At 42.9% G+C, this 27647-nt stretch overlaps 1 protein-coding gene across 8 annotated transcripts in view; it reads right to left on the bottom strand.

The window, feature by feature from the left end:
* LOC121291578 (polycomb protein SCMH1-like) overlaps nt 1-27647 on the bottom strand; it is a 260181-nt gene that overhangs the window by 167194 nt on the left and 65340 nt on the right. For 5 of the 8 annotated variants that reach the window (XM_041212969.1, XM_041212970.1, XM_041212966.1 and 2 more), the window contains exon 4: nt 21677-21754. The exons of 1 other annotated variant lie outside the window; for it this stretch is intronic. In XM_041212969.1, the coding sequence (XP_041068903.1) occupies nt 21677-21754 (78 nt within the window). Of the gene's footprint in view, nt 1-21676; nt 21755-22175; nt 22275-27647 lie in introns of all 8 variants that reach the window. 2 more of the 8 variants (XM_041212973.1, XM_041212972.1) reach the window with 1 other exon arrangement.

The raw sequence follows: 27647 nt of genomic DNA, 5'->3' as shown, positions 1-27647 counted from the left end.
ACAGCCAAAACCAACAGGAAAAAATGTATTAAAACTCCAAAATGCTATCAGCGGCTTCAAAATGTTTAGAAAGATTTGGATATTCAAACTTGAGTTCTTGCTGCAGAAGTGATAACTAAGCGTCACCTCATAACAGGCTTCTAGTTTCCACAAGAGCTGGAACACTGAATGCATTTCCTAACTGCTATGTAAGAACAGGTTTACAGCAAATGCTTCAATAACAAGTTGCCAATTCAAATGTTTTCTTCCCGATTTCATGCCAGTCATTGCAAAGGCCAACGGAGATCTGTGTTGAATGGAAGGTCTTATTTCATCAGGTTTCATGTAGCATCTCAATCATGTACAGTCCATTCTATGACAAAACAGCTAATGTCACTGGCAAACTGCTACCAGAAACACAAGCAGCTCTCAAAAGCATTCCTGGAAAATGAGTCAAGCAAGAAGGTTCTACAACTCCAAAAATATCAAAATACTGATCCCACTCTTAATGCTCATTTCACCTTCATACGAACATACAAACTAGGAGCAGGAGTAGGCCATTCAGCCCCTCGAGCCTGCTCCACCATTCAATAAGATCATGGCTCATCTGATTGTGGCCTCAAATCCACATTCCGCCTACCCTCCCTCGATAACCATTGACTCCTCATTAGTCAAGAATATATCTGCCTTAAAAATATTCATTGACCCTGCCTCCACCGCTCCCTGGGGCAGAGAGTTCCAAAGATTCGTGACTCTCAGGGAAAAGATTTCTTCTCATCTCCGTCTTAAATGGGAGGCCCCTTATTTTTAAACTACGTCCTCTAGTTCTAGTATCTCGCACAAAGGGAAACATCCTTTCAGCATCCATCCTGTCAAGTCCCCTCAGGATGGTACATGTTTTAATCAGATCATCTCTCAACTTTCTAAACTTCAATAGGGACCCAATCAACGTACTCAAGATGCTTTGCCTGATACTAAGTGGGTGGCTTTATAAATTAGCTCATGAAGATAACTGAACAAGAGCTGTACAACAGGAATGGACACACAACACAAAGTAATTGCTAACCACAGTCAAACAGCAAAAACTGAGTAACTTCAGTTCCTTCTAGTTCACGTGAAGGTTTTGAAAGAGGTACGGAAGAGATTTAAGAGAATGGTTCCCGGAACGAGGGATTACAGTTGCATGGATAGATTGCAGAATCTGGAGTTGTGAAGAAGAGGTGTTTTAAATTATGAAGAGTTTAGAATAACTAGGGAGAAACTTTTTTCAATGACTGCGCAGATTTAAGGCGATTGCCAAAAACCCAGAGAAGACATAAGAATAAACAATTTTATACAACAAATGGTTAGGATTTGGAATGCACTGATTGACAGCATGGTAAAAAGAGGTTCATTAGAAACTTTCAAGAAATGAATTGGATGAATACTTGAAAGAGAAACAGATTGCAGGGATATAGGGCAAGAGAGAGAGAGAGAGAGTCGGGCTTGTTTTTCGAAAGGGCAGACTGGATAGGCTGAATGGCCTCCTCTTGAGCTGTATTCTTCTGATCAGTCCTTCCAAAAGGTAGCTGTCAGAAGTCTCAATCATCCAAGCAAAATTTAAGAGTGCTCACTATTTAGACACAGAAACCACAAATTCAACCACTTCATTCCCCTATACTGTAACCCGAGTTCACAAAACATCCCAATATCTTACATTCTTCAGGTTCCTTCAAATTAAACATCGAACTGTAAAATAAACCACCATTTAATTGCCATTGAATTCCTCACAGCTGCAAATTATTTATGCCAATGGTTTTTCAACAAATACAAGTGCACTGTATTGCTTGTGCTGTTAATTTATATTTTTACACTTTATCATAACCGCATTCATATTGCATTAAAATTTGTTAATTGGATGGCAGCAACAAATCATAAAGCTGCTGGTGAAATGGTTTTAAGGTGATAAATTTTCAGTGTTGGCTTTTTGATTCTTCAGATGTTGGCGTCAAACAGAAGGATAATTCACACTCCAATCACATTTTGATCACAACGCATGTATTTTTGATATATCAGAACACAGAAAGCCATGAAGCAAATGAGACTGCTCAGCTCATCAAGTTCTATCCTTCCAATGGACATTTAGAACTAGCATAGTATTGGAGTCTGCCCAGTTTATTCAGTCTCCTAGAAATGAGAAATAAATACGCGCAAAAAGGAGATGACAAACGAGAAATTTCTCCCTGGTACAATCTAACAACCACCAATTCAACCTTGACAAATTAAATTTCATAAACTGTATTTGCACAATCGAAACAGGAATCAAGGCCTAATCATCCAATTCCTACACCTCTGTGCAACCTCCAATGTCGCTAATGAACAGTTATCCTTCAATACATCCAAACATTATTCAAAACAACCAGCTCACGTTCATTTCTGCAGCTCATCATTCTCACTTCACACTTGCCAATTTTGTATCCATAATCTTTAATTCTGTGGCCGGTTTCTCCCCACATTTCACTATTTTAAAATGCTGGACAATCTTCTTACTCTCAAGCATGAATCAGAATGAGTTTACAGCTCAGAAGGCAATTATTTAGTTCATAATCTATGTGTGGGCTCTTGGCTAGAGCAATCCAAAACTAGTTTTATTGCTTCACTACTGCCTCATTGCTTGAATGATCTTCTGCTTTAAACATTTTTCCAGTCTATCCTCATTATTTTAACATTGATTTCAAGGACTACCCACATATTTTCCTGAACCCTCTTTAGTAAATTAAAAAAGCATTCCACAACCTCAATGTCTCAATGTGCTGTACAGCCAATGAATTGTGTTTCAAATATAGTCACTGTTATAACATAGGAAACATGGCAGTCAATTCACATACCAGAAACAGAATGTGATAACGATCAGAAAATCTATTAGCCAGGGCACTGGGGAGAACTCCCCTGCTATTCTTCAAATAGTGCCACAGGATCTTTTACATCCAAAGAGATATTCAAAAGATCAGCACCTCTGACTGTACAGCACTAAAGGGTCATCCTGGATTATATGCTCAAATCTCTGGAGTGGAGTTGAACCCAGAACCTTCTGACTGAAAGGCAAGAGTGCTACCAACTGAGTCAAGGCTGACAAATTAACGATCCCACAATGTTACTTAAAGAGGAGCAGAGAATTCCCTTAGTGTTTTAACCAACATTCCTTCCTTAATTGATGCATTAAACATATTAGTTATTCATCCTGTTATAGTTTATAGGATCCTGTTGCATATATAATGGCTACATAACTCACCACACTTCAAAGGATTTCATTGCAAATGAATTATATATGGCATGATTTAAAGAAAATGTAGATAAGCAGAGAGGCCTTGGTGTCCACAAAGATCCTTAAAAGGGGTTAGGGCAAATGATAAAATGGATTTTTTTAAAATCTATGTGGATTACTTTATAAATAGAAAAATAAAATATAACGGCAAAGAGATCATGCTCAAACTTGATAAGTCACTAGTTAGATGGAGTATTGTGGACAATATTGGCCAGCACATTTCAGGAAAGATGTAAAGTGCCTTAGAAAGGATTTGGAGGAGGTTTACCAGGATGAAGCACTTTGACTATGAGGAGAGGCTGGAAAAATTAGAACCGTTCTTTTTACAACACAGAAGATGAGAGGTTTTGATGAAGTAGATAGAGACAAAATATTCCCTCTAGCAAGTGGGTCAACAACTAGAGGTCACAGATTGAAAATCATTGGCAAAAGACCTGGAGAGAAGAGGGGAAATGTTTCCATATGGAGGGAGAGTTGTTGGGATTTGGAGCACTCTACCTGAAGCTGATTCCATAAGTACATTTTAAAACAGAGATAAATCAGTGCTCAAGGATGAGTAGGCTACAGGGTTATGGACCAAACCTGGGGATGTGGGACTAAACACGAGTGTTCTTTCAAAGAACCAGCACAGACATGGCAGGGCTGAATAGCCTCCTCCTGTAAGTTTTGATGATGATTCTAAGTGCTTTGTGAGATGACCTAAGACAGTATCTACACTTTGGTCTTTCAGTCAAGCAAGATAGCCCAACAACACTCAGCATAGACTCACATATACAGATGTCCCTTTGACATAACTGGAGAATTGTCCGTGTTCATGGAATTGTACTCCGGCAGGAGTCATCTCCCCCACAAAGGGAGAAGGGAGAATACATTTGGTGCAGCAGAAAATGAAAATGGATGAGGGAAAGAATTATCAGGAAGAAAATAATTTGCTTAATACAAAATGAAACCTCTTAGATTTCACACTCATTATTTTTTTATTAGATTAATATTTGTTTCAATCAGATTTCATAGAACTCCAGGAGTAAGACACTGAAAGCACAAATTCACAGGGTAGGAAAAATATTTCAAACATCACGGGGAACACTTGGAAAATATTCCCTATTGTTCTAACAAATTGATCGTGTGTGGGCAAATGTAAATGATGTAAATAGGCAGACATAGCGTCAGTTGGCGTCAAACACAATGTCGGGATTTAGCAATGTCACAACATTTATGGAGGGGGGTTGTTGCTTTTTTGTATTAACTAGGGTGCATGGATGAGACATGTAAACGCATTGGGCTATTCAAAATACAAGTAGGTCTCATGATAGGAGAGTTAATGAAATGGTTGAGCTTTACTTTGCCAAAGAGTCTTTGTAAGTCTGGCAAACGAAGAGTGAAAGAACAGATTTGCTTATAGAATGTCCTGCGCAATTGGAAGGTGTTTGGAAGGTTCTTCATTCTCAGCACGGTACTTTTAAAATTTGCATTGCTTTTTGGTGGCTCTGGGATAAATGTTGGCCAGGACGAGAGGAGAGTTTCTTGCTTTTCCTCAGATAGCATCATGGGATCTTTAACATCCAACCTAAACAGGCAGATGGATCATGTTAAGCTTCTCAACCAACTGACGGCATTTCTGACAATGCAGCACTTCTCCAGTACTGCACTGAACATCAGCCTGGGTTATGTGCTCAAGTGCCTGCCATAAGGCTTGCATTTCTAACTTTTGACCCCTGAACAAGAATGCTATCGCCGAAATAAAGGCAAAATAATGCTGGAGATCTGAAATAAAAACCAAAAGTGCTGGAAAAACTCAGCAGGTCTGGCAGTATCTGTGGAGAGAGAAACAGGGTTAACATTGAGTCCAATATGACTCTTCTTTGGAGTTCTGAAGAACGTGTTAATGAATATCTCATAAAATACAACAGAAGTAAAGTCAACAATACAGGTGGAGAAAAAATAAGGCGGCAGAACTCTGGAGGTAAACTCACCGCTAAACGCAAATCAAACTGTCACTTGGGTCTGGAGTGTTAAATCCCAATTTGATAAAAAAACCTTGTAGATTTACAGTGGCTGAAATCAAATCCCATTTTTATTACACAGAATTCCAGGATTTTATTGGGGTTTGGCAATTGCTTCATAATCTCATCCAATTTTTCCACCTCCTGTACATCCTCCCGATGCCAACCCTCTTAAAGTCCCAGATTCTGAAATATACATCATAAACCCCACTGCCACTCTGCCTCCCTTTAAAAGCCCTCATTAAAACCCACCTTTTTGACCAAATTTTTAGTCACCTCCTTTGGTGCAGCACCATTAAAAAAAAAATGCCTCTAAAGTACATCTTGGAATGTTTTTCTGCATTAATAAAGACAATGGGCCACATCTTTCAGTCTCCAGGTTGTCAGAGAGTGGACGTATGACTGAAGATGCGTCTCCTGACCCTGTGGAAGTCCTGATGCGTGGACCAGTGTGGGAATAGCCCATGAAGTTTGAACTTCTAATGGACAATTCCCCTGTTCCTTGGGTCCCTCCGTGATTGTCTCAGAGTTGAGGGTCGGCGACCTTGAACAGTTCCGCATTACAAACCTGGATAGTTACCCAGGAAGTATTAGACAGGTTAAAACACTTGGGTAACTGCACAACTGACCACCATGACCACCATCCCTTCCACGCACTCCCTCCGACTGTCAAATTATACCCCTGACACCACCCCACCCGACTGCACCCAACTCTATATCCCCCTGCCGACCCGACCCAACTTCACCACTCCAACCCGACTGCCATTTCACCCGTTTACTAACGTTCAAAGACAAGACCTTTAAATTTACCACACAGCAGCTAGTGCTGTAAAAAAAGGGGGCACGTCCAGTCTCCCCCTGACTCTGCTCAGAGTTGCCCAAACGATGCTGTGCATTTATTTGACAGCAGGGCTCAGGAGATCCAGGGAAAAATGTGCAGCAGTGCTGAGTCAGCGGGATTTTCAAACGCAGCAGCTATCCGACAATCATTGCTGCTGCTCAGAAAATCTGGGCCAATATTGCCTGAAATAGCTAGTTCATGATTCATAGTAATATATTTTTAGGGGTAATTTTTAATTCTGGGAAGGTTAAGGTTTAACTGTGGAAAATGGGATAAATGCAATTAAAGCAGTTTGAAGACTATTACACTTAAAAGGTTGGGGCCATGTTGACTTAAAGGGTTAATGGCTAGAAAGGTAAGATCGAAAGGCAAGATCATCAGGTGGGCTTACTCAGCTGGAAAATTGGAGATGAGGTATCTACACGGCTTGCAAGGAAACGCAGCCCTGAGAGTTGGTTTGGGAGTCAGAGTTACAATTGATTTAAAAAGCGGTCAGTGAGTTCTGGAAGGCTACTTTAACATGGATAAAAGCAAAATACTGCGGATGCTGGAAACCTGAAATAAAGACAGAAAATGTTGGAAAAACTCAGCAGGCCTGATAGCATCTGTGCAGCGAGAAACCGAGTTAATGTTTCGAGTCCATATGGCCCTTTTTCAGAGTTGAAGGGTCACACGGACTTGAAACATTAGCCGTTTCTCTCTCCATAGATGCTGTCAGGCTTGCTGAGTTTTTCCAGCATTTTCTGCTTTGGCTTTGCCGTGGAGATGGGTGGAGCTTAGGAAAGTTCTCGGGTTTAAATTTATCTGTGTGTTTGCTGGGGGACTGCATGTCCTGCAGCAGGGAGAGCAGGCTGTACTGAAAGAGGCTCCAGGCAGCAAGAGTGTTACTGTTAGCTGGCTCTGTGTAGTTGGGGGGCTCTGGGGAAATCTCAGGAGCCGTTTGATAGCTCTGTGCAGATAATGCTCAGGAGCGGCCCTGGGGAGCTGAGAAGGTGGCAGGAGATCACCGGTTCTGTGTTGGTAAGGGTCAGGGCTCTGAAGCAGCCCTGAGAGCTTTGTGTAGCTGGGGAGATTGGAGCTTGTTGAAATCCAGGGGCAGGGCCAGCCCAGTGAAGCTAGCCGGCTATGAAAGAGCTGAAATTGCAGCAGCGAGTAGATTCTGCAGTTGCAGGCTCACTAAGCCAGAGACCAGAGTCTCGGGAGATAAGTTTGAAACCCTGGGAGGTGTGCAATTGTTGAGGCGGTCTGAGTTGTCGTGGCTTTGAAGGAATTCAGAGGCTGGATCTTCACATGTGAAAGTCTAGAGTCCCACTTGAGGGAGGCAGAATTTTAATGAGATTATTTAACTCAGTGTTTACTGACACGGAGGGTGGGAGAGGGGGTGGTTTGCTGAGAAATCCATGGGATCTGTCTTAGTCACATTTGCTATGTATTGTACGGTGTAGTCTGTTCAACCACAGTTTGACTGTTAATTTCCAAGTACCTCATACTAACCCTGAATGAGATGTTGTAAATGGTTTTATCTTTTCTGACCTTGTTTATTTTTGTTTGTTCAAAACCTGTGGAATCCCAGGACTTTATTCACTTGCCAAGTGTCTTGAATCTCAAATGTTGGCTGCTTTAAACAAAACGTTATTGGCCCTTAACCAGATCTTACCAAAAACCTGATAAAATAAGTGAAAGTTGTTGTCCTTGAATATGCGAGCTAACGGCCCTCATTATGGAATTGCACCAGGATGCAAATCTATTTCTAATATATTGTTTCTCTTTTTCCTTTCCATAGCCACTTCACTTCTGTTAATCCTACATTATAAAAATGGTGATAAATACATTGGAGCATGGGGGCTTACAGTTGAGCTATATTGCCTGAAGCAGGGGATACAGTGCATTACAAAATCATGGTATTGAAGATTATGTATTCTAGATTACTTCTGTTCTTGTCAACTTATTAGCACATTATTTTTATTGTTGCACAAGGATAACTTCTGCCACGGTTGTTGTATATCAAGACAAACAGCTGTTCCAGGGCTGCCAAGAAACCTACACTTACAAGGCGGCTGGGTGGAAACCTGATGTCATGCAACAGGATTGCTGGAAAATGTTTGCTCAGAAACATTCACAATTCCTTCATGCCAAAAATGGGAACCCATTCCTCCAGTCCCTTTCTAAAAAGCTGGTTTACTCAGCTATCACCTAAACGGCGTATGGTTGAGCAATAAAGCCAGTCAGAAGGAGACAGAAAGAGCAGGGACACTGAATTTCTATCAGCAACCATATCGATAGACATAAGGGTCAACAGAATACAAGCAATGACAGTGCGCAGAGACTGAATTTAGCAATCACCTTCAACATATCTAAATTACAGCTTTCCACCTAGCGAAGCTGGAGAGAACAAGGAGATATTGTGCTACCTTTACTGGATCCAAGGCAGGATTGCATAAATCAAAATAAAACATCATTCTTTTATCCATTTGATATTTAATTATTTGCACAATAAAAGATTACTGGCAAACAACGTACCGTATCGGTAAACCATGAAAAAAAAAACCACAGATCAATTATTCATAAGAAAAAAAGACAAGCTAAAATTATATGAATATGACATTTTCTTCACAGATGTTGACTGAGCAGCTGTGTAATTCTAACATTTCCGGTTTCTGAAGCTGCCACATCCTCATTTTTTCAGCTTGCTCGCCAGGCAGGCAGAAGCTCAAATCAATTAAAAGCAACAACTCTTTCATAAAAGGAACCTGGCAATTAAAAATTTACATTTGGAGTTGTGCCGGTCACAATGTTAACCAATCAGGCATGTCAATCGAATCAAGGCCCATATGCCCTACTGGGTGTTTTACATGACAGTCAGGTGACCCCCTTCAGCTTCTAAGTAATCAGGATAGATTAATGTGCTCCTTAGATAGCACCTTCCAAGCCCATGGCCGCTACCATCTAGAAGATAAAGGGCAGCAGTTGCGTGGGAAAACCACCACCTGGAAATTCCACTCTAAGCCGCTCACCATCCTGTCAAGAAGCTATTAATGTATATAATGTTACGGGAAATTATTTTTTTGAAAGTAGAGGTTTTGCCCATGGGCGTGTCTGTGTATGTCTTAATTGGATTAAAGCCAGTCTGGGTGTTTTGATGTACACTGGTTTTAAGATATAAACAGAGAAGTAGAGGTACGTTTGCATTTTGTTGAATAGAGCATTCAAGAAGGGGAGTGAAATCTGGCACCTAGCTAGCAGAGACCAAGCAATGTTTATATTACTAATAAAACTGGTATTATGAAAGGGGTTTTATTGTTAGACGAGGGAGAGTTCAAAGGGGCTGGTGATACAATGAGAATTTACATTCAATGAGATGTGCTGGGTATAACAGGTAGCAGTTTTGTGTGTGAAGGGCAGAGGCATGTAACATCAAAGCCTGTAAGCCTACCACTGTGTCTGCAAAGGAACCAAAGTGAAAGCAACTCATTTTGAATTTGTATGGTGAAAATGCTTTGCCTAGTGTCTGCTTAAAGTCTATGGCCAGGATCTTACGTTCAGCGTGTGGGTGCACGCCCGACATGCCAGAGCGTAATATGACACACGATGACATCAGACTTGCATCCCGACATCATCGCGCACTCACGATGCCGTTAATAAGGTAATTAAAATCAAATTTATGCTGCCTGTCTAACCTTACGGTTGGCAGGCAGACGAAAAGGCCAAGCGGCCTTTACATCCTTTAGGAAACCTCATCCACGAGCGGGATGAGGTTTCCTAAAGCAAATAAACATTAGCTGGGAACTTTATTTTTGAATTAAAAACACGTCCCAGCTCACGTGGCAGAGTCACATGAGGGAACATGGTTTGTTTTAAATTTTTACTGTCTTTAATAATTTTTTTTAAAAAGTGCTTCAATCTTCCTGAGGCAGCTCCATGCTTCAGGGAGATTGAAGCGCTCTTTCGCATGCATGTGTAAACTGCGCAGCAGGCCAGCTCTCCCTCCTCCCTCCCCCCGCCCGCACAGATGGTGCTGAGCGCTGCCGCTCGCCATCCACGGAGGGCGGGCTTTAATTGGCCCTCCCGCGTGAAATCGCAGAGCGGAGCTGATCGCAGGCGGCGCTTGGCTTCCCGACTGATCCCGCCAAACCCACCCGACGAGGGAAAAATTCTGGCCTATGGACTGTTGTTGCCTTAATGGGGATTAGTTTGGGAATTTGTTAAAAGTTATGATAGCAGTAATTTGTAGCTATGTGTCCATGTTTAACTTGTGTAAATTAATAAATGTCTCATGCATTTTGATATAAAACGTCTCAAGAACTGATGGTCTTATTCCTGAATTCAGAGTTCCATCTCAAACATACCAAAAAAAAAAATAGGTTATGACGGTTGTTTAAAGTTTCCCTCTGGGATTTTTTTAAAATAACTCAGCTTTACCAACTGCTTGATCGTAACAATCCTGACTTGGAACTATATCGCTGTTCCATCACTATCGCTGGTCAAAATCCTGGAACTTCCTTCCTAACAGCACCGTGGACGCGCCTACACCACATGGGCTGCAGCAGTTCAAGATGGCGGCTCACCACCACCTTCTCAGGGGGTAATTAAGGAGGGGCAATAAACGCTGGCCCAGCCAGCGATGCCCACATCCTATGAATGAATTTTAAAAATTCAAAAACAATATCCCCTCTGAGAGCCATTTCAAATCTGATATTTTCTTCCTCAAAAGAAAATAAAAAAAAGTGAGTGAGTGAAGAGGAGGGAAATTTAAGGTTTTACCAGCTTGAACCAGTAAAATAATAAACTGCGGTGGATATCAAGTATAAATCAAACTACTTGGACCATAAAAGGTGAATCAAAAAGGATTTCAATTGGCGAAGGTGAATTAGGTTCCTGTTGAAGGCTATAAACGTGAGTGTCTCAGTTAAGAACAATATTTGAATTTAGAAGGAAAGAAAACCAAGTAAGGACTCTTTGGGTACGAATCATACAGGAGGTCCACCAACGCATCCCCTTTGACCACCCAAGTGTGAAAAACCGCCAAGAAATGTTTAGCCAAGCCACAAAGGAATGCACGGTATTCCTTCCTTTCTAATCAATGTTACTACAGTAGACACCTAATGAGATGTGTTTAATTTTCCCATTGCTGGGAAGTGGATTTTTTATGGCCTGGGTGCGTAACAGCATTTTCAGACCTCTGCTTTTTTGTTGTCCGATACAATGAGCCCTGTGAAATTATCACTCCAAAATTTTGCTCAATTTTCTGGGTATGGGATACCTGCAGAATAAACTTCTATAAATAACAGTCTAGAAAGGTCAGAAAATGAGCTTTTTAAAAAAAAATGCTCCTTTCAATAGTCACATTCTGTTCATATTTTTGGTATAGAAACACTACCCAAAAACAGGTCTAAAAAGATCGAACGTGGAGCACACACTGGACAGCAATGAAAATAGGTCACGCAAGTTCGCAGACGCAGTGACAAAATTAATTCAATCTGAGCAACCAGATCTGATGCAAGGGTGGCTTGCTGATTATATATTTTTTTAAAAATGCAACGCCACTTGAAGTACACTGACAAAATCCTTGATGAAAATCCAAATTAAGGGTATAAGTAGACCACACAGAGACACCACTGGGAAATGGGATTTAAATGTCAGGGCACTGACAACAGAACTATTTCTCTCGTACATTATAACCAGTCTAACCATGATTACTTCTAGTCAGGTGGAGGAGGGTAAATTTCAACAGTCAAATAACTGGTCAGCGACAATATTTCACATAGATGAAATGCAAAATTCCCCTCCTAAGTATCCTTCAAATTTCAATTTCTGAAACTACCTGAAATTAGTTAGTGTGAAAGAAAGTATACATGTCCAGGAAAACTAATTGATCTTAAAAATTATTATCCAGTAATTTAAATTAACCAAAGTAAATTTGATTGCAAGGAGTAAAAATATTCAAATTATCCAATAATTTGAATTAGTCATCTTTGAATTAAGAGGGCCAGATAAACGAGCAACAATAGAGGATGCTCAGTCACATGATGCCAGTGGAGTGAAGGCCGTTAGACAACACCAGGATTCAAAGGTTTCAATGTCCCCACGTAACCAGACAAGCCCCATTAGATCAGAATCATAAAGTCCTCCCTCACACAGAGACAAACAAGAATGCCGGGCCTCAGTTAAAGGGAGAAATGTCAACACAACCATCCTCTCAGCAGACAGTACATTATAAAACCATTGGGGCATCTCATTAATTATGAGCTCTACAAATTAAATTACAATTTAAAGAATGGCAAAAGAAAATGAAATAATAATTTAGCGCATTACTCCAATGAACAAAACTTTTTCAGCTTTATTAATAAAGGGTGACTTCCTTAAATGGCCAGCCAGCTAGCTGCTTTCTATCAGGCTTGATCTTTTATTTCCAAAGCACAACAGTCTTGTATAGGTTAGTGTTTGATGCTCATTTTAATCCCTTATAAAAAGATTACGGGAAAAGCCAACACAATGGCAAACACATAGGGATCAGACAGCCAACTGATTAACTCGACTGTTAACTCTGGCATTATAGGCTGGAACGTGTTGGGTTGAGTAGAGTTTGATAAAAGGATAGTTCTCGCTGTATCTCTAGTATTCATTCATCTTCAAAGATGACCTACACATTTTCCAATTGGCCAATTTTATATAGCACGAAAGAGGAAAATAAATTCACCGTTGTACTGAAATCAAAGCAGCTTCAAAAAAAAAAAATGACCAGCACAGTCCCTGCCTCCCTAGTAAATCTCCTTAAGAAAATAACCTACTTTTGGAAGCAATATTTATGCAGTTTAGGTATGTCTACTTTCTAGAAGTAAATTATGGACGTAGATCTGATCTTTCAGATCTCCAGCCAGAACACTGACAGAAGTGGTTTCACAGGCTAGTGCAAAGGTTACCTCTCAGATATCAGCTCACTTAGAGAAATGATACAGAACTCTTTAGAAGGCCTTGCAATGAATAAACATATTTTCTACAATGGATATGGCCTTACAGTCCCTCATAAATAATCAACACAATATTCAATTTAAATAGCATTACTCTATTCTCACTTTCAGCATGAATAGCATTTTTTCTACCTCAATTTTAAAGATAAAAATCAAAGCACAGAAGGGAGCAGAGTCCTTTCTGGCTTAGAGTGAGCTTCTTCATAACATGGGCACTTAAAGATGGTCAGTTGGCAGAACCATGATGATTCTCAGTGCAAATGAATTCATGGGAGAAAACAAAATCGTTGGGAATTTATTAACAAGCCTTCATTTTAGATTGTCATTTTTTTTCCCTTATTCATTTGTGGGGAAGTCCACATTTATTGTGCTAGCTACTTGCTCTTGAAAATGTGATAAGCCGCCTTCTTGAATACAACCGAATGGCTCGCTCGGCCATTACAGAGAGCAATTTAAGAGTCAATCACCTTGATGTTGGTCTGGAGTCACCTACAAGCCAGGCCAGGTATGGACATAAGATTAAAACAAAAAAACTGCGGATGCTGGAAATCCAAAACAAAAACAGAATTACCTGGAAAAACTCAGCAGGTCTGGCAGCATCGGCGGAGAAGAAAAGAGTTGACGTTTCGAGTCCTCATGACCCTTCATAAGATTTCCTTCCCTAAAAGGTCAAGGGTGAATCTAATGGATTTTTACGACATGTGACCATTACTGATACTAGCTTTTTATTCCAAATTTATATAACAACCGAACTTAAGATTCCCCGCCTGCTGTGGTGGGATGTGAACTCGTGTCTCAGGATCATTAGTCCAGGGCCACTGAATTGATAGCCCCGTTACAGAACTGCTGTGCAACTGTAGCCAAAACTTACTGGGTGGCCAAAGTCGAGAAGAGTTCTTATAACCAGCAGCTGAGCAAGATGAAAAAAATTGGCGACTGTTGTAAGTTTTAAGTAAAACAAATTAGAACAGGGTATAAAATGTGAAAGGGGGATGGGTGGAGGTTTCAATGTAACTCCTCATCACCTGATAGTTTTGAAATCACTGTGGCAGATTCTTTGGTAAATTTAGGGAGATTCAAGACCGGAAAACCTCACGGCCAAATCTACGCTCTTGGGGTGCTGACACATCACATGTCACCTTGGAAGAGCTGCTAAGTACAGGTTTCCCAGGGTTGGAAGCAGACAAGCATCTGGGTTTTAAAAAAAGACTACAAAATTGCTTCAGACCTATTAAGACACAAAAAGGAGTAAATTGGCAGAGAAACTGATCGTCGCGTGAAATGCCGGGGAGGGTAGGCGCCAGGAGAGAGGAGGTTGCCAGCAGGACTTCCTCAAAACGGTCAGTTCTTGAACATTATTATTCTTTATAATCTATTTTCGTTCAGAGTATAATTACTGCTGTTCCTTGCTTGTAACCAAAATAAATGCCCTCACAACAGGGCCCAGTTGAAGGTGCACAACCTCACATATCCAACAGATTAAAGTGAAGCGTTAAGAATGGTTTCAAGCTCCCAGACCAGGAAGCAGATTTGGTTTCAAAAAAAAAAAGGCAAAATAAAAACTTGATACTTCCAACTTTATCAAGACCCGAATGCACTACAGCTGGGCACCAACCCCACTTCAAAATTCTCACCCTTGTTTACAAATACCCTCCCTATCGCTACAACCGCCTCAGCCCTAAAACTTCCCGAGATATATCTGCTCCACCAATTCTGTCTTCTTGTGCATCCCCGGTTTTAAACCACTCCCACTGTTGTGGACGTGCCCTCAACTGTTGATGCCTTAAAACTACGGAATTCTCCCCCTGAACTCCTCTCTCACCCTTTAAGATGCTCATTGGCCAGCCAAGCTTTTGGTCACTTGTCCTAATAGTTTTTCTTTTTAAAAAAATGTGCCTCAGTGTCAAATTTGGTTTGATAATTGCTCCTGTGAAGCACCTTGGGATGTTTGATGTTAAAGGCACTATACCAATGCAAGTTATTGCATGGACCTCTGAAATGGTGGGAGGGGGAAGGAAAACTGACCTCTCATTTTTACACGGTTACACTTGGATGAATCAAGCATCACATCAAGCTGCTCACTGCCACAAAATTGTGATTTTCTGCAGTCAGTGAGTAGCTAGCTGGGTGATGGCATCAGTGGTTACTCAACAAGCTATTAGATTCCTGGTAACAGCAGCACATCTCAGCCTGGGTGAGTCAATCAGGGCACTCGAATGTCCATAATGGGCAAAAGCATCACAATTAGCTCAAAGGTTTACTTCAATGGCTATTTTATTGTTCAAGCTTCCAAAGCTATGAAAAAAAAATTAAATGCTAGCAAGTGCAAATCTTCCTTACCCACAGACATTAAATCCATTATGAAAGCACAACATAAATAATGACCTGGTCCCCAGTGTTCTTCCCAATAGTTAACTAGATTAACCCATTCTGCATTTGTCCAACAAGAAGTGAATGCCCAGCATTTTTGTAAAATTCAATTACTCGAAGGCACAATATGCTGCACATTAGAAATACCACAGATGTTACCAAGAATTCATTAACATTCTCCCTTTTAAACCCATCATCTCTTAATTGTGTATTCATGCCTTCTTTTGGGCACTAACTAATCTTCCTGACACTGGCACGAGTCCAGCACTATATTTTAGTGCAAAATCCAGCAGAATTTTTGCTTTTAGCACAGACCCCGAAGAGACTGTGTTCAACTTGTGCGATGGGGATGCATTCTCCCTGGTGTTATACTTCTAACTTCCGCATTTCTGTTGCTGCAGCTGTGGGGTCAGAGAGTCATAATGGCATAGAGCAAGGCCATTCTGCCCATTGAGTCCATGCCAGCTTTCTGTAGAGCGATCCAGTCAGTCCCATTCCCCTGCTCTATCCCCATAGCCATACTTGTTTATTTCCCTCAAGTGCCTATTCAATATCCTTTTGAAACTATTGATTGTCCCCACTTCCACCGCCGTCATTGACAGCGAGTTTAGGACATTACATTACCACTCGCTACGTAAACAAGTTTTTCTACACATCCCCCTCTATAAGGGCTCTTGTACAAAGCCTTGAATCTGTGTGCCCTAGCCCTTATGTTGTCAACTAATGGGAGTAACTTTTCTTTGTCCACCTTATCTAAACCTGTCATAATCCTGTAAATCTCTACCAAATCTTCCCTCAACCTACTTTTCTCCAAGGTGTATAACCCCAGCTTCTCCAACCTAACCTTGTAGCTAAAATCCTTCATACCATGAACCAGTCTGGTAAATCTCCTCTGCACCCTGACATCGCTCCCAAAGTATAATGGCCAGAACTAGACTGGGGTATTAGATGACAAGCCAGAGTATTGGGCTGCTCTTCCCCGCATAGAAAGGGCAAGAGGTTCACGCTGAGCATTTACAGCAGCCAATTAAAAACATCTCACTTTGCAGCAACTCCACAAAGTCAAGCTGCATGTGTTCTTGGTCCAAAAGAAGTTGAACTGTGAATTAGTTACCAAGTCCAAACCAATCAATCAAATCAGGGCTAAGACCATTTAATTTAATTTGAATTAAACTCAACCTTCAAGAAAAAGAAAATCTGCCTCTGTCCAGTTCCAGGTATTAAAAGCACTGCAATCGCTCCGCAAAACTGGCTAAAGCACTTCTGAAAGAAATTTCGATTCCAACTTCATATCATTTGGACAATTGAGTGTCAATTTCAGGAGCAACGTCTAACTTGGCCAAACTGGATTCGAGGCTCTTGAGCACTTGGTGAAATCTAATCTGTTGTTTGCAGAAGATGAAAGAACTTCAGCAATTATTCACAATAACTCCATCCAGTTACAATGTCAACACTTCAGAGAGACTTCAGGGAGTTATTACTGCTCTACAATAAAGATATCCCAAGTGCAACCCTTTGCCCAGTTTTTAATCAGTTTCAGTTTGTGTAAATGACTCATTAAATGCCCTATTTCATGCATGAAAAATGCCTGTCTCCTTGCAAACCAAGCCACACAGCACCTTCTGGGAAAAAAAAAAACCAATTCCACTCTGACACTTACTAAATTCCAAGTACAAAAACAGGGAGTCAGGTTAAGAAAGGAAGGGAATAATGATATTAATTTTACCAAATGCAAACAGCTCTTCCTATTCACTTCACTAACCCCTTGCTGATTTCACAAACAAACTAGTACAGGGAGGGGGTAAATGGCAAAAAAAAAAAGACAGGGACGACTCCAAAGTAACAATTATAATTAAAGCAGCACAACGATGATCTTTTTTGGAAAAAGAAAAAAAATGGAAGGCTCAAGTCCTGGAAGGGCTGGCTCCAAAATATTAACTTCAAATCGGTGTACTGACTGCCAGCAAAGTTCACACTATAGGGTTGACATACAGAAAACAAATACTAGACAAAAATTGTCAAGTCTGTTCGCTGGCCTAGGGCAGGATTTGCCCCACCCACCGCCGGGATCCTCTGGGTCCCGCCACAAGTCAATGGACTTCTTGCTGTGGCGTCACCTCACCCACGACGGGGGCCGGAAAATCCCGGCCCTGGATTGCTTCCCGGTCAAGTAACACCGCGATGTTAAATTCTCATCCGCGTTTTCAAATCACTCCACGGCCTCAGTTCTCCCCATCTCTGTAAACTCCTCCAGGCCCACAAGCTTCGAGATATCTGCACTCATCCAGTTCTGGCCCCTTGCCAATCCGATTTTAATCACTCCATCGTTGGCAGCTGCGCATTCAGCTGTTTGGATCCTAAGCTCTGGGATTCGCTCCCTACACCTCTCCACCTCACTTTCCCCCATTAAGATACTCCTGAAAATTTATCACTTTGACCAAGCCTTTGGTCATCTGACCAAATGGCTCTTTATGAGGCTGGGTGTCTTATTTTGCTTTATAATGCCCCTGTGAAGTGCCTTGGGTTTGTCTTATTATGTTAAAGGTGCTTTATCAATAAAAATTGCCCAAAAGCAAAATGCCGCAGATGCCGGAGTTCAGAAGTAAAAATAGAAAATGCTGGAAATATTCAGCAGGTTGGGTTGCATCTGTGGAGACAGAATCAGAGTTAATGTTTCAGATCGATGACCTTTCACTCTGTTTTGCTCTCTCTTTGTACAAATCCAACTCATCGATGCTGCAGCTGTTAATTTTCTGCTACAAGCAACAATGACCATAAACTGCTGGTGACATCCCTCTGGTGCTATGCAGGAACTGAAATGCTGCTCGCTAATACAGGAGGTTGGGTTACACTTCAATATGCAGGTGTTCTGGCAAACATCCCTTGCCAGCGACACTGGCACAATAGTCAAGAGTGGAGAGAACAGGTCCAGAAAAGATAGTACTAACGTATAAACATGAAAGGAAAGAGGTGGGGATACTACTGATGGAGCTGGGAACATTGGAGACAAGCAGTTACATAGACCCATTTTACAAGAGCTTTTTAAATAAAAAGGAAAAGCGAATGAAAGAAAAAGGAACTGAGTAAAGGGTAAAAATAAAATATTATACATTACCAACTACACAATAGGTTAAAAAAAGATCAGAATCTACGGAAAGAAAACATTGCTGGCCTGTAATCACCTCAGACAGTAAAACATCATCAAGTCATCACATCAATAGCATGAGTGCATGAATCCTTGACAGCAAACTGCACATAAAACTCTAATTGTGAGTTCAAGATAAATTAGTAGCATGGCAAGTAGAAGCCCAAGAATTGTAAAAGCTTTAACAACCAGCCATACCATACATTTAACCTCAGTGTTAAATGTTCATTACAGTCCAGTATCAATTCCGCTCCCGTCTCATCAAATTTTTCAAATTTAAAAAGGAAATTCAAATATAACAATTGCTTTCTTGCTGAATCAATGCCCAATTGGCACTATGACATTGAGATTGCTGTTCAAACTGATTCATGACTTGTTTGTATGTTTGTTTAAACAGACCAGATTTTGGCAGCAATCTGAAAATCCAGCTCACTATTAGGCTTATAGAGTTCACCACTTGGCCATCATAACCATTTGCCTCAAACACTTCACATACAGCTCTTCATTCAGCTGAACACTCATCAGCGGAAACCTTTCTTCAGTAAGGCACTATATAAATGAAAGTTGCTATGATAGTCCATCTACAAGATGCACTGCCAAAACACACCAAAGCTCCTTAAACAACACGTTCCAAGCTCACGGCCACTACCATCCAGAAGGACAAGGACAGCAGGTACATCGGAACACCACCACCACATGGAAGTTCCCCTCCAAGTCACTCACCATCCTGACTTGGGAATATAATCACCGTTCCTTCACTGTCACTGGGTCAAAATCCTGGAACTCCCTCCCTAACAGCACTGTGGGTGTACTCTACACCTCACGGACTGCAGCGGTTCAAGAAGGCAGCTCACCGCCACCTTCTCAAGGGCAGTCAGGGATGGGTAATAAATGCTGGCCCAGCCAGCGAAACTCACATCCTCTGAATGAAAAAAATTAGGAAGTCAACATTAGTTAGACTTCAGATGATGATTCAAGGTATGTTGCCTAGAAAATGAGAAAAATTAGAAATTGGTTTGAAATCAAACCATATCCTAAAAACCTACGGAATTCAATACCAAGCCAAATCTTTCAATCTTACCCTCTTTCCCTCAACTCACTAAATATGCAATTATCTTCACCACTCTCCAAGCAACTTAAGCAACTCAAATTAAATCACTCAAATAAATCCTCAACAGGCAAAATAGTTATAACAGCAAACATGCGCATATATAACATTACAACAAACCTTAGGTTATATTTCCCCATTCCCATGATCCATTAAAAAAAAAGCATAAACCTTAATGGGCACCAACAATCTGCCTTGTAAATTTCTAATAAGGATTAGTGCACCTACTTTTTAAAGTGAGAAGTTAAGGAATCAAGCTTAATAGCACTGAAGGTGAGGTACTGATTTAAAAAAAAATTATTTCATGGGATGAGGATATTGCTGGCAGAAGCAGCAATTTTCACCCTCCCATAATGTCATCCCACCACCCCCTCCCCTTGAATTGATTGGCTTGCTTTTCCATTTCAGAGAGCAGTTAAGAGTCATTACTGTGGATCTGGAGTCACATGTAGGAAAGACCAAGTAAGGATGGCAGATTTTCTTCCTTAAAAGGACATTAGTTAACCAGATGGGTGTTTACTGAAACTAGCTTTCAATTCCAGATTTTATTAATTGAATTTAAATTCCACCATCGCTGAGAAACAGAGGGGGAAGGAGAGACAGAGGGGACAGAGAGAGAAGAAAGAGAAAGGGTGCAAGAGGGAGACAGTGAGAGAGAGAGAGAGAGAGAGAGACAGACAGACAGAGACAGACAGTGAGAGAGAGAGAGAGAGAGAGAGAGACAGAGACAGACAGTGAGAGAGAGAGAGAGAGACAGAGACAGACAGTGAGAGAGAGAGAGAGAGAGACAGAGACAGACAGTGAGAGAGAGAGAGAGAGAGAGAGACAGAGACAGACAGTGAGAGAGAGAGAGAGAGAGAGACAGACAGTGAGAGAGAGAGAGAGAGAGAGACAGAGAGAGAGAGAGAGACAGACAGTAAGAGAGAGAGACAGACAGTAAGAGAGAGAGACAGAGAGACAGACAGTAAGAGAGAGAGACAGAGAGACAGACAGTGAGAGAGAGAGAGAGAGACAGACAGTGAGAGAGAGAGAGAGAGACAGACAGTGAGAGAGAGAGAGAGACAGACAGTGAGAGAGAGAGAGAGAGAGAGACAGTGAGAGAGAGAGAGAGAGAGAGAGAGACAGACAGTGAGAGAGAGAGACAGACAGTGAGAGAGAGAGACAGACAGTGAGAGAGAGAGACAGACAGTGAGAGAGAGAGACAGACAGTGAGAGAGAGAGACAGACAGTGAGAGAGAGAGAGACAGTGAGAGAGAGAGAGACAGTGAGAGAGAGAGAGACAGTGAGAGAGAGAGACAGTGAGAGAGAGAGAGAGAGACAGTGAGAGAGAGAGAGACAGTGAGAGAGAGAGAGACAGTGAGAGAGAGAGAGAGACAGTGAGAGAGAGAGAGAGACAGTGAGAGAGAGAGACAGTGAGAGAGAGAGAGAGAGAGAGAGACACACAGACAGACAGAGAGATAGGCAGGGGTAGGTAGAGAGAGAGAGGGAGAGGGGGCAAGGGAGAGAGGGAGATGGAGAAGGAGAGAGGGAGGGAGAGAGACACACACACACACACAGAGATAGAGGGAGACAGAGACGGAGTGATATTTAAGTTGATTTCAATCAGATTGTGTACATATCAACCATATTGCAATTAATGGGAGCCAGCAACGAACATCCTGATATCAAAAGTCCCGAATTTAAATGGTCTTTACTCTTCAATGGTTTAAAATAAGTTGAAAAAAAAATTACGGAGCCCACAACACCAATACATCATCCTATGCAATGCTGTTCTTTAATATTATACTTAAGCTAATTTCTCCCTCAGAAAATTAAATAACCCAATGAGTGTTAAATGGAGTGGTGAATTCTTATCTTGTGTACAAGTTGCTTGAAAGTATGGGAAATACAGTAAGGGCAGGGAAACACACACACACGTGCACACACACACATGCGCATACTCCAACACAAGTATTTACCTTGATATGGGGATGGAGTATTTGATGGGCGACCACTGCGAGCATACTTTTGTCTTCTTCCATCTTTCCAATCTATGACTAGAACAAAGAGAAAAACGATTGGCTTACCATTCTCAGGACAGTCGTTCTTGCTGTAATTTTTTGCAGAAATGTGGCACGTTCCGTATGTCCATATTTCTCTTTGATGTGTATGGGCCTCACAAAGTAAGTGGTCGGAATAGACATGTTAATAAATAATGCATTTAATGACAAGTATTCACTTCTATCCCAGAAAGTTGCAATGGTGGCATTGGTAGCAATCAGGTCATCATCTTGAAGGATAAATGGAATTTATTCCTCAGGAATATAAATTAAATTCTTAAACATTAAAGTTGAAAAAGTGAATCAGAAAACAGTACATTTGACTGCTTCCCTGATTCATTTCACACTGCACTACATAACTATCCCACTGTGTTTGTCTGTAATATATACAAATTAAAAAGAATGATTGCCTTTATACCTTAAATTCAAGAGAATGTCTCAAACAGTAGATGGGATTGTGTTAATACTCCTGTTGACAGATGTGCTCATATTTCAGACTGTGATGGGACATCAAACACTGCAGAAAACAACAGCATAAAACATTTCAATGAAGGATTTGCTTAAGAGTTGGGCGGTATCTACTATATTAGAATGCTGGGCTCCCAAGCTGGAGACTCAGGTTCAAATTTCAGATTTGACTGGCATTCAAATCAGGGTCTTCCTCGGGGAATTGGTTCATGAGTTTTGAAGGGGCTTCTAAAGGGCAAGGATGAAAGGAAGGAAAAACAGGTTGAGAATGTGCCCAAAAGGGAAAAAAAAACAGCAAAATTTGAAAATGGCTGGCACTGGTCCAAACTGGGAATTCCATTTTAAGGTTATACAAGGCCAGTGCAGACTAGTACCAGACATTTCCCAAGTTTTCCTGGTTTTCCCTCAAGAGATGGGAACCTTCCCACCTAGCAGCCTGACTGACAAGTGTCAGCTTTCCCCAGCCTGATCCCTCCCACCCTCGGGGGGTAGTGTGGGTTGTGGGGGACTGAACAGAAAGGAGAAAGTTAGGACTATATAAAAGACAAACCGATAAGCCTACCACGAAACAGGCCAGTTTCACTTAGAAACAAAGGATTTTACATGCAGACAACTGCCAATTTGCCGAGCTGAATCCAGCTAACTTGCCCGAGTATAAACACTTTTCAGATGCTGGTTACAGCTGACGGTAAGTATTGTTAATAGGTAACAAACAGATTGCAAAAGGCATTGAAAATCTTTAACGGTTTTATGAACAGCTTGTGACAGCACAGCAGCAGTGTGCCAAGGAAGCAAGATGAACTGTAAATCTATATCACTATATACAGATGTGGGGAGAACAAGGCCAGTTCACATGTATTTCTTCAAGCAAGATCTACACACCAACATCAGGACAACATTAGCGCAAATCCATTATTATTTTCTCCAGAATATTGAGTTGGGCCCAGGTAATAGGCCTATTCATGACCACCATGCATTACTCTTACATTCTATAGCACCTTTACTAGTAGCTGTGTCTAAACTGAAAGGCATGAGTTATGCAATGCTGTTAATGTAACTGTCTGGCATATTTTCTCCCTTTCAATGAACTGACATTGATACATCCTGGACTATAGTTTCATAGTCACTGGCAACACTCCAGAACCTTACCCAAGTAGCTACGCTCCATGATCAGGAAGACGGTGGCGTAGTGGTAATGTCACTGGACTAGTAATCCAGAGGCTCAGGCTAATTCTCTGGGGACATGGGTTCAAATTCCACAAGAGGAGATGGTGGAAATTAAATTCAATTAATAATCTGGAATTGAAAAGCTGGTCTCAGTCATGCTGACCATGAAACTATTGTCGTTAAAAACCCATCTGGTTCATTAATGTCATTTAGGGAAGGAAATCTGCCATCCTTACCTGGTCTGGCCCTACATGTGACTCCAGACCCACAGCAACGTTGTTGACTCTTAAATGCCCCTCTGAAATGGTGCAGCCAGGCACTCAGTTCAAGGGCAATTAGGGATGGGCAACAAATGCTGGCCTTGCCAGTGATGTCATGTCCCAATAAAAAAAAAAGTCTAGATGACAATGCCAAGCTGTTCCACCATGACTGAGTATGCCAAACTTTACTTCACCCTACAGTTACAAACATATACCATAAGAAAGCTTTTATAAAAATGTAGACCATGGCTGATGGTCTTTTCTTCCGCCTTGTTGAGGGATTTATTCTCACCCTCCCACTATTACATTGGCTGAAAAACATGCACAAGTAGAGAGACTGAATGTTTTCTACCTATTTACTGTTGAAGGGGCAATATATTAATAACCTCAACCTTAGAAAAATCCAAAAATTAAGCATTGCTGAAAAAGGAGACATGCTATCGAAGCTTTTCACCTTGCACTCATCAGCGCAGCTACGCATGACAAATCAGTAAAGGGAACAATAATTTATACTGCGTGAGAAGAGAGAGCTGATTGATTGGCAAGTGAGCTCTGATTGGTAGAGGCATTGCCATGAAGAATGCAGCAGAGGACAGTTAACTGCCCAGCTTTTGTTTCAATTTCAAACCTGGCAAGTCAACCCTGATTGGTTAAGGCATGTATACATGCTAGAAACCACATCCATTCACACACAGGGCCCTGTCCTTCGCAGACAGAAGGAGCATGTCCATGCATTGTACCTTTCTCAACTAAACAAAAAACTTGGGGGACCGCCATTCCCTGGATCATTGCCCAGGGCAATGCCTTGACCACAGTCGATGTGCTTAGTTTGAATTTGAAACAAAAGCATGGCAGTTAACAGTTAAATGTTCTCTGCTGCATTCCCCTCAGCAACATCTCTACCAGAGTCCACTGGCCAACCAATCAGCACTCTCTTCTCTTGCAGTATAAATTGTTGTTCCCTACACTGTTGGTTTATCTTGCACAGCTGTCCTGATGATCGCAAAATGAAAACCTTCGACAGCATGTCTCTTTCTTTCAGCAATACTCAGGTTCAGTACTACCAACTGATTATCTAAATCCAAAAATAAATGTGTTTGCTGGTGTTTGACGATGGGTGGAATTTTCCGTACCCACCAGTGGCGGGCATGATTGTCCGCTCAGTCCACCGTTGGCAGGCTGCACTTCCTGCCATTGGTTGGCAGGGAGCTAATTGCAATACATTAGCGTATAAGTTAAAAGGCATCCCGCCAGGCTCTTGGAACCCCGCCAGTACGTCTGTCCACGGCGGTGGGAAAGCCGACGTGTTTCACAACAGCACACAGGCAACCTGCACTTGGCGGCCTTCACTTTGGGGGAACTGAGGTGAGTGAGCAGCAGCGTTCGCCACAGCTCGCCTGTTATTTACAGGCTCAGGGGCGCCGGGGGTGGGGGGGGGGGGGGTTGGGTCAACTAATGCCTAGTCCCAGAGGGGGCTCCTGCAGGGGAGAGGGGGGAGGGGGGTCATCAAGTGCTGCCCTGGCGCTACATCCCACACACAGGCAATCGAGGTGCCGTTCAGGTCTCCATCGCTACACTCAGTGAAATTCACCAACCGCAAGGGTTTCCATTCACTGAACATGCAGCTGGTATGTGACCACCAGAAACACATCTTGCAGGTATGCAAACGGTTTCCAGGGAGTGTTCGAGGAAGGCTGCAGGGTTGGCCCTTTAGGGACAAATGCTACCCACAGAGGCTGTGGCTGATGACGCCCGTGCAGCGGCCTCAGACTGCAGCAGAGCGACACTATAATAAGGCTCATGCAGCAACTCGCAACTTGGTGGAGCAGACCATCAGGTGGTTCCGGTGCCTGGACCAGTCTGGTGAAGCCCTGCAATACAGTCCACAGAGGGCGTCACGCATCGTCATTGACCGCTGTGCCCTTTACAACCTGGCACTGCAACGAGGGGAGGAACTGGAGGTCTGATGAGGATGCCATCGATGGGTGTGAGGGTGAGGGGGTCCTCAGTGTTGACAACGACGGGGATGAGGCTCTCGCACTGGCTGGATGAGGCAGGTGCACTCGGGAGGCCCTCATAACTGCCAGATTTGTGGGGGATGATGACAACATGCAGTGAGGTGTCCCCATAGATCCTCACATCGCAGTTGTGAACGTTTGACTCCAGTCTGGCTTATGGCAGCGCCAATACCCACTGTGAGAATGCTCCTGACATGGAGATGCAGTGGAGGCCCTGACAATCGCTCGATCACAGGATGATGATGACAACATGAAGTGAGGACACTCCATAGATCTTCACACGGCCTCTGAGAATGTCTGACTCCTGACTGGCCGAGGGCTGCTCGCTTGCGCTCCATGATCGGGGTCATCTCAGAGGCAGCCATGAAACTTCAGATGCACCTGATGCTGTGTCCGCCTTCAGCACCTCAGCCCTTCAGGAGCTGGTGCACAGCATTACTGGTCACAGATGCTGGTGTGATGGGGACAGCTCCACCTTAAAGGTGCTGAGAGCACACAGAGAGAACGAGGGAACTCTGTGACACCTGCCCACTACATTCTGGCAGCAATGACCAGCACTGCTGAGGTGCAGTAATGTGTCCAGGGAGTGTGAGGCTGGACCATCACTGTGGTCTGAAGGCTGCACAGACACAGGGAAGAGGCCCTGGACTGAGACACCTGCCTTTTATTTTGGGCAGAAAGGTTTCACATCTGAGTGACACAAACACTGCTCATCAGAACAAGGAGCCACAGGCAGGGAGATATTCTTAGGAGTTCATTCGCAATAATGAACAGTATGTACAAGTGATCAACGCCTGTGCCCAGGGTGTGCAACTACTTTTACCTAACTGTCCTTACCCTGCCGCTATGTCTTAGTGCTCTCTGGACATCCACAGTGGAGGTGGAGGCAGCCTGCTGACTGTGACGTCCTGTCTGTGATGACTTTGGCAGGCGTCCTCTGGAGGTCCAGACTTGGAGGGCCCCGGCCTGCTTTCGGGGTCCTGCTGTGTGGCAGTGGCACCCTCCTCGGCCTGTGGAGCTGGAGCTGCGAAGGTCACAGGAAGAGGGGAGTCAGATGGGCCGGTCACTCCCAGAGTCACCTGGGTGGATGGCCCCGGAGCGTGCACCCGCTGATCCTCCTCCCTATGGGTGCCCGAGGGTCCCTGGCTGACTCCTTGAGTGGAAGGAGTAGCTGGAGTGAGATCGAGCTGCTCAGCACCCTTCGCACGTACACACTGTTGGAGGCCAACTATGGCATCAGCGATGGAGTTCAGCCCGCGCAGCAGTGCAGGAGTGACATCCTGAACCAAGGTTTCCATGGCGGCCGCCATCCTGCCGGTGTTGACCTCGGTGCGTTGCAATGCCGGAGCTATCATTTCAGTCTGAAGATGGACGGACTCCTCCATCGTGCCTTGCAATCTCAGGAGTGCCAAGGACATCCCTTCCTGATGTTCCCGAGCTTGCCTTTGCAGCTCCAGCAACTGTGACATGACCGAGTCCAGAGGCTCCTCATCTGACTCAGACTCAGCAACATTCTGGCCTCCAGCAGCCCTCCGAGTGCCGGGGACCTGGGAAGTCCCTGCCTCTGCCTGCTGTGGATCAGACAGTGCGATGTGCTCACCAGATTGTGACCCCGAGGCTACTCTAAAGTTAGGCCTCAGCGAGGTGTGTGTCTCTGCGTTGGTGGAGGGTGTGGGTGAGCGCTGTGATGGGACTTCAGATTCCTCTTCAGAGGTTTCTTCGGGGCTTGATTGGAGGCCCTGGGCCGGGGGCTCTATCGGTTGTTTTCCAGATGTGCCTGTGAAAGCAAGGGGAGATAATTAGTGCCTGGCAGTGGCCTGTGAAAGAGGACACATCACTCACAGCATGGTTGTCTGATGGATGTTGCACTGCTGGATCCTCACTTGGTTGAGCAGCGCCAACCTCACCGGTCATCGTCGGCCAGCTGGATGACAGTGTTTTCGAATTCTGTCAGAACTTTGATCTCGGACATCCCTC

The sequence above is a fragment of the Carcharodon carcharias genome, chromosome 19 (genome assembly GCF_017639515.1).
Source record: "Carcharodon carcharias isolate sCarCar2 chromosome 19, sCarCar2.pri, whole genome shotgun sequence".
In the NCBI taxonomy this organism is placed as follows: Eukaryota; Metazoa; Chordata; class Chondrichthyes; order Lamniformes; family Lamnidae; genus Carcharodon; species Carcharodon carcharias.
Note: the sequence above shows the minus strand (reverse complement) of the source record. Positions and strands in the feature narration are given on the sequence as shown.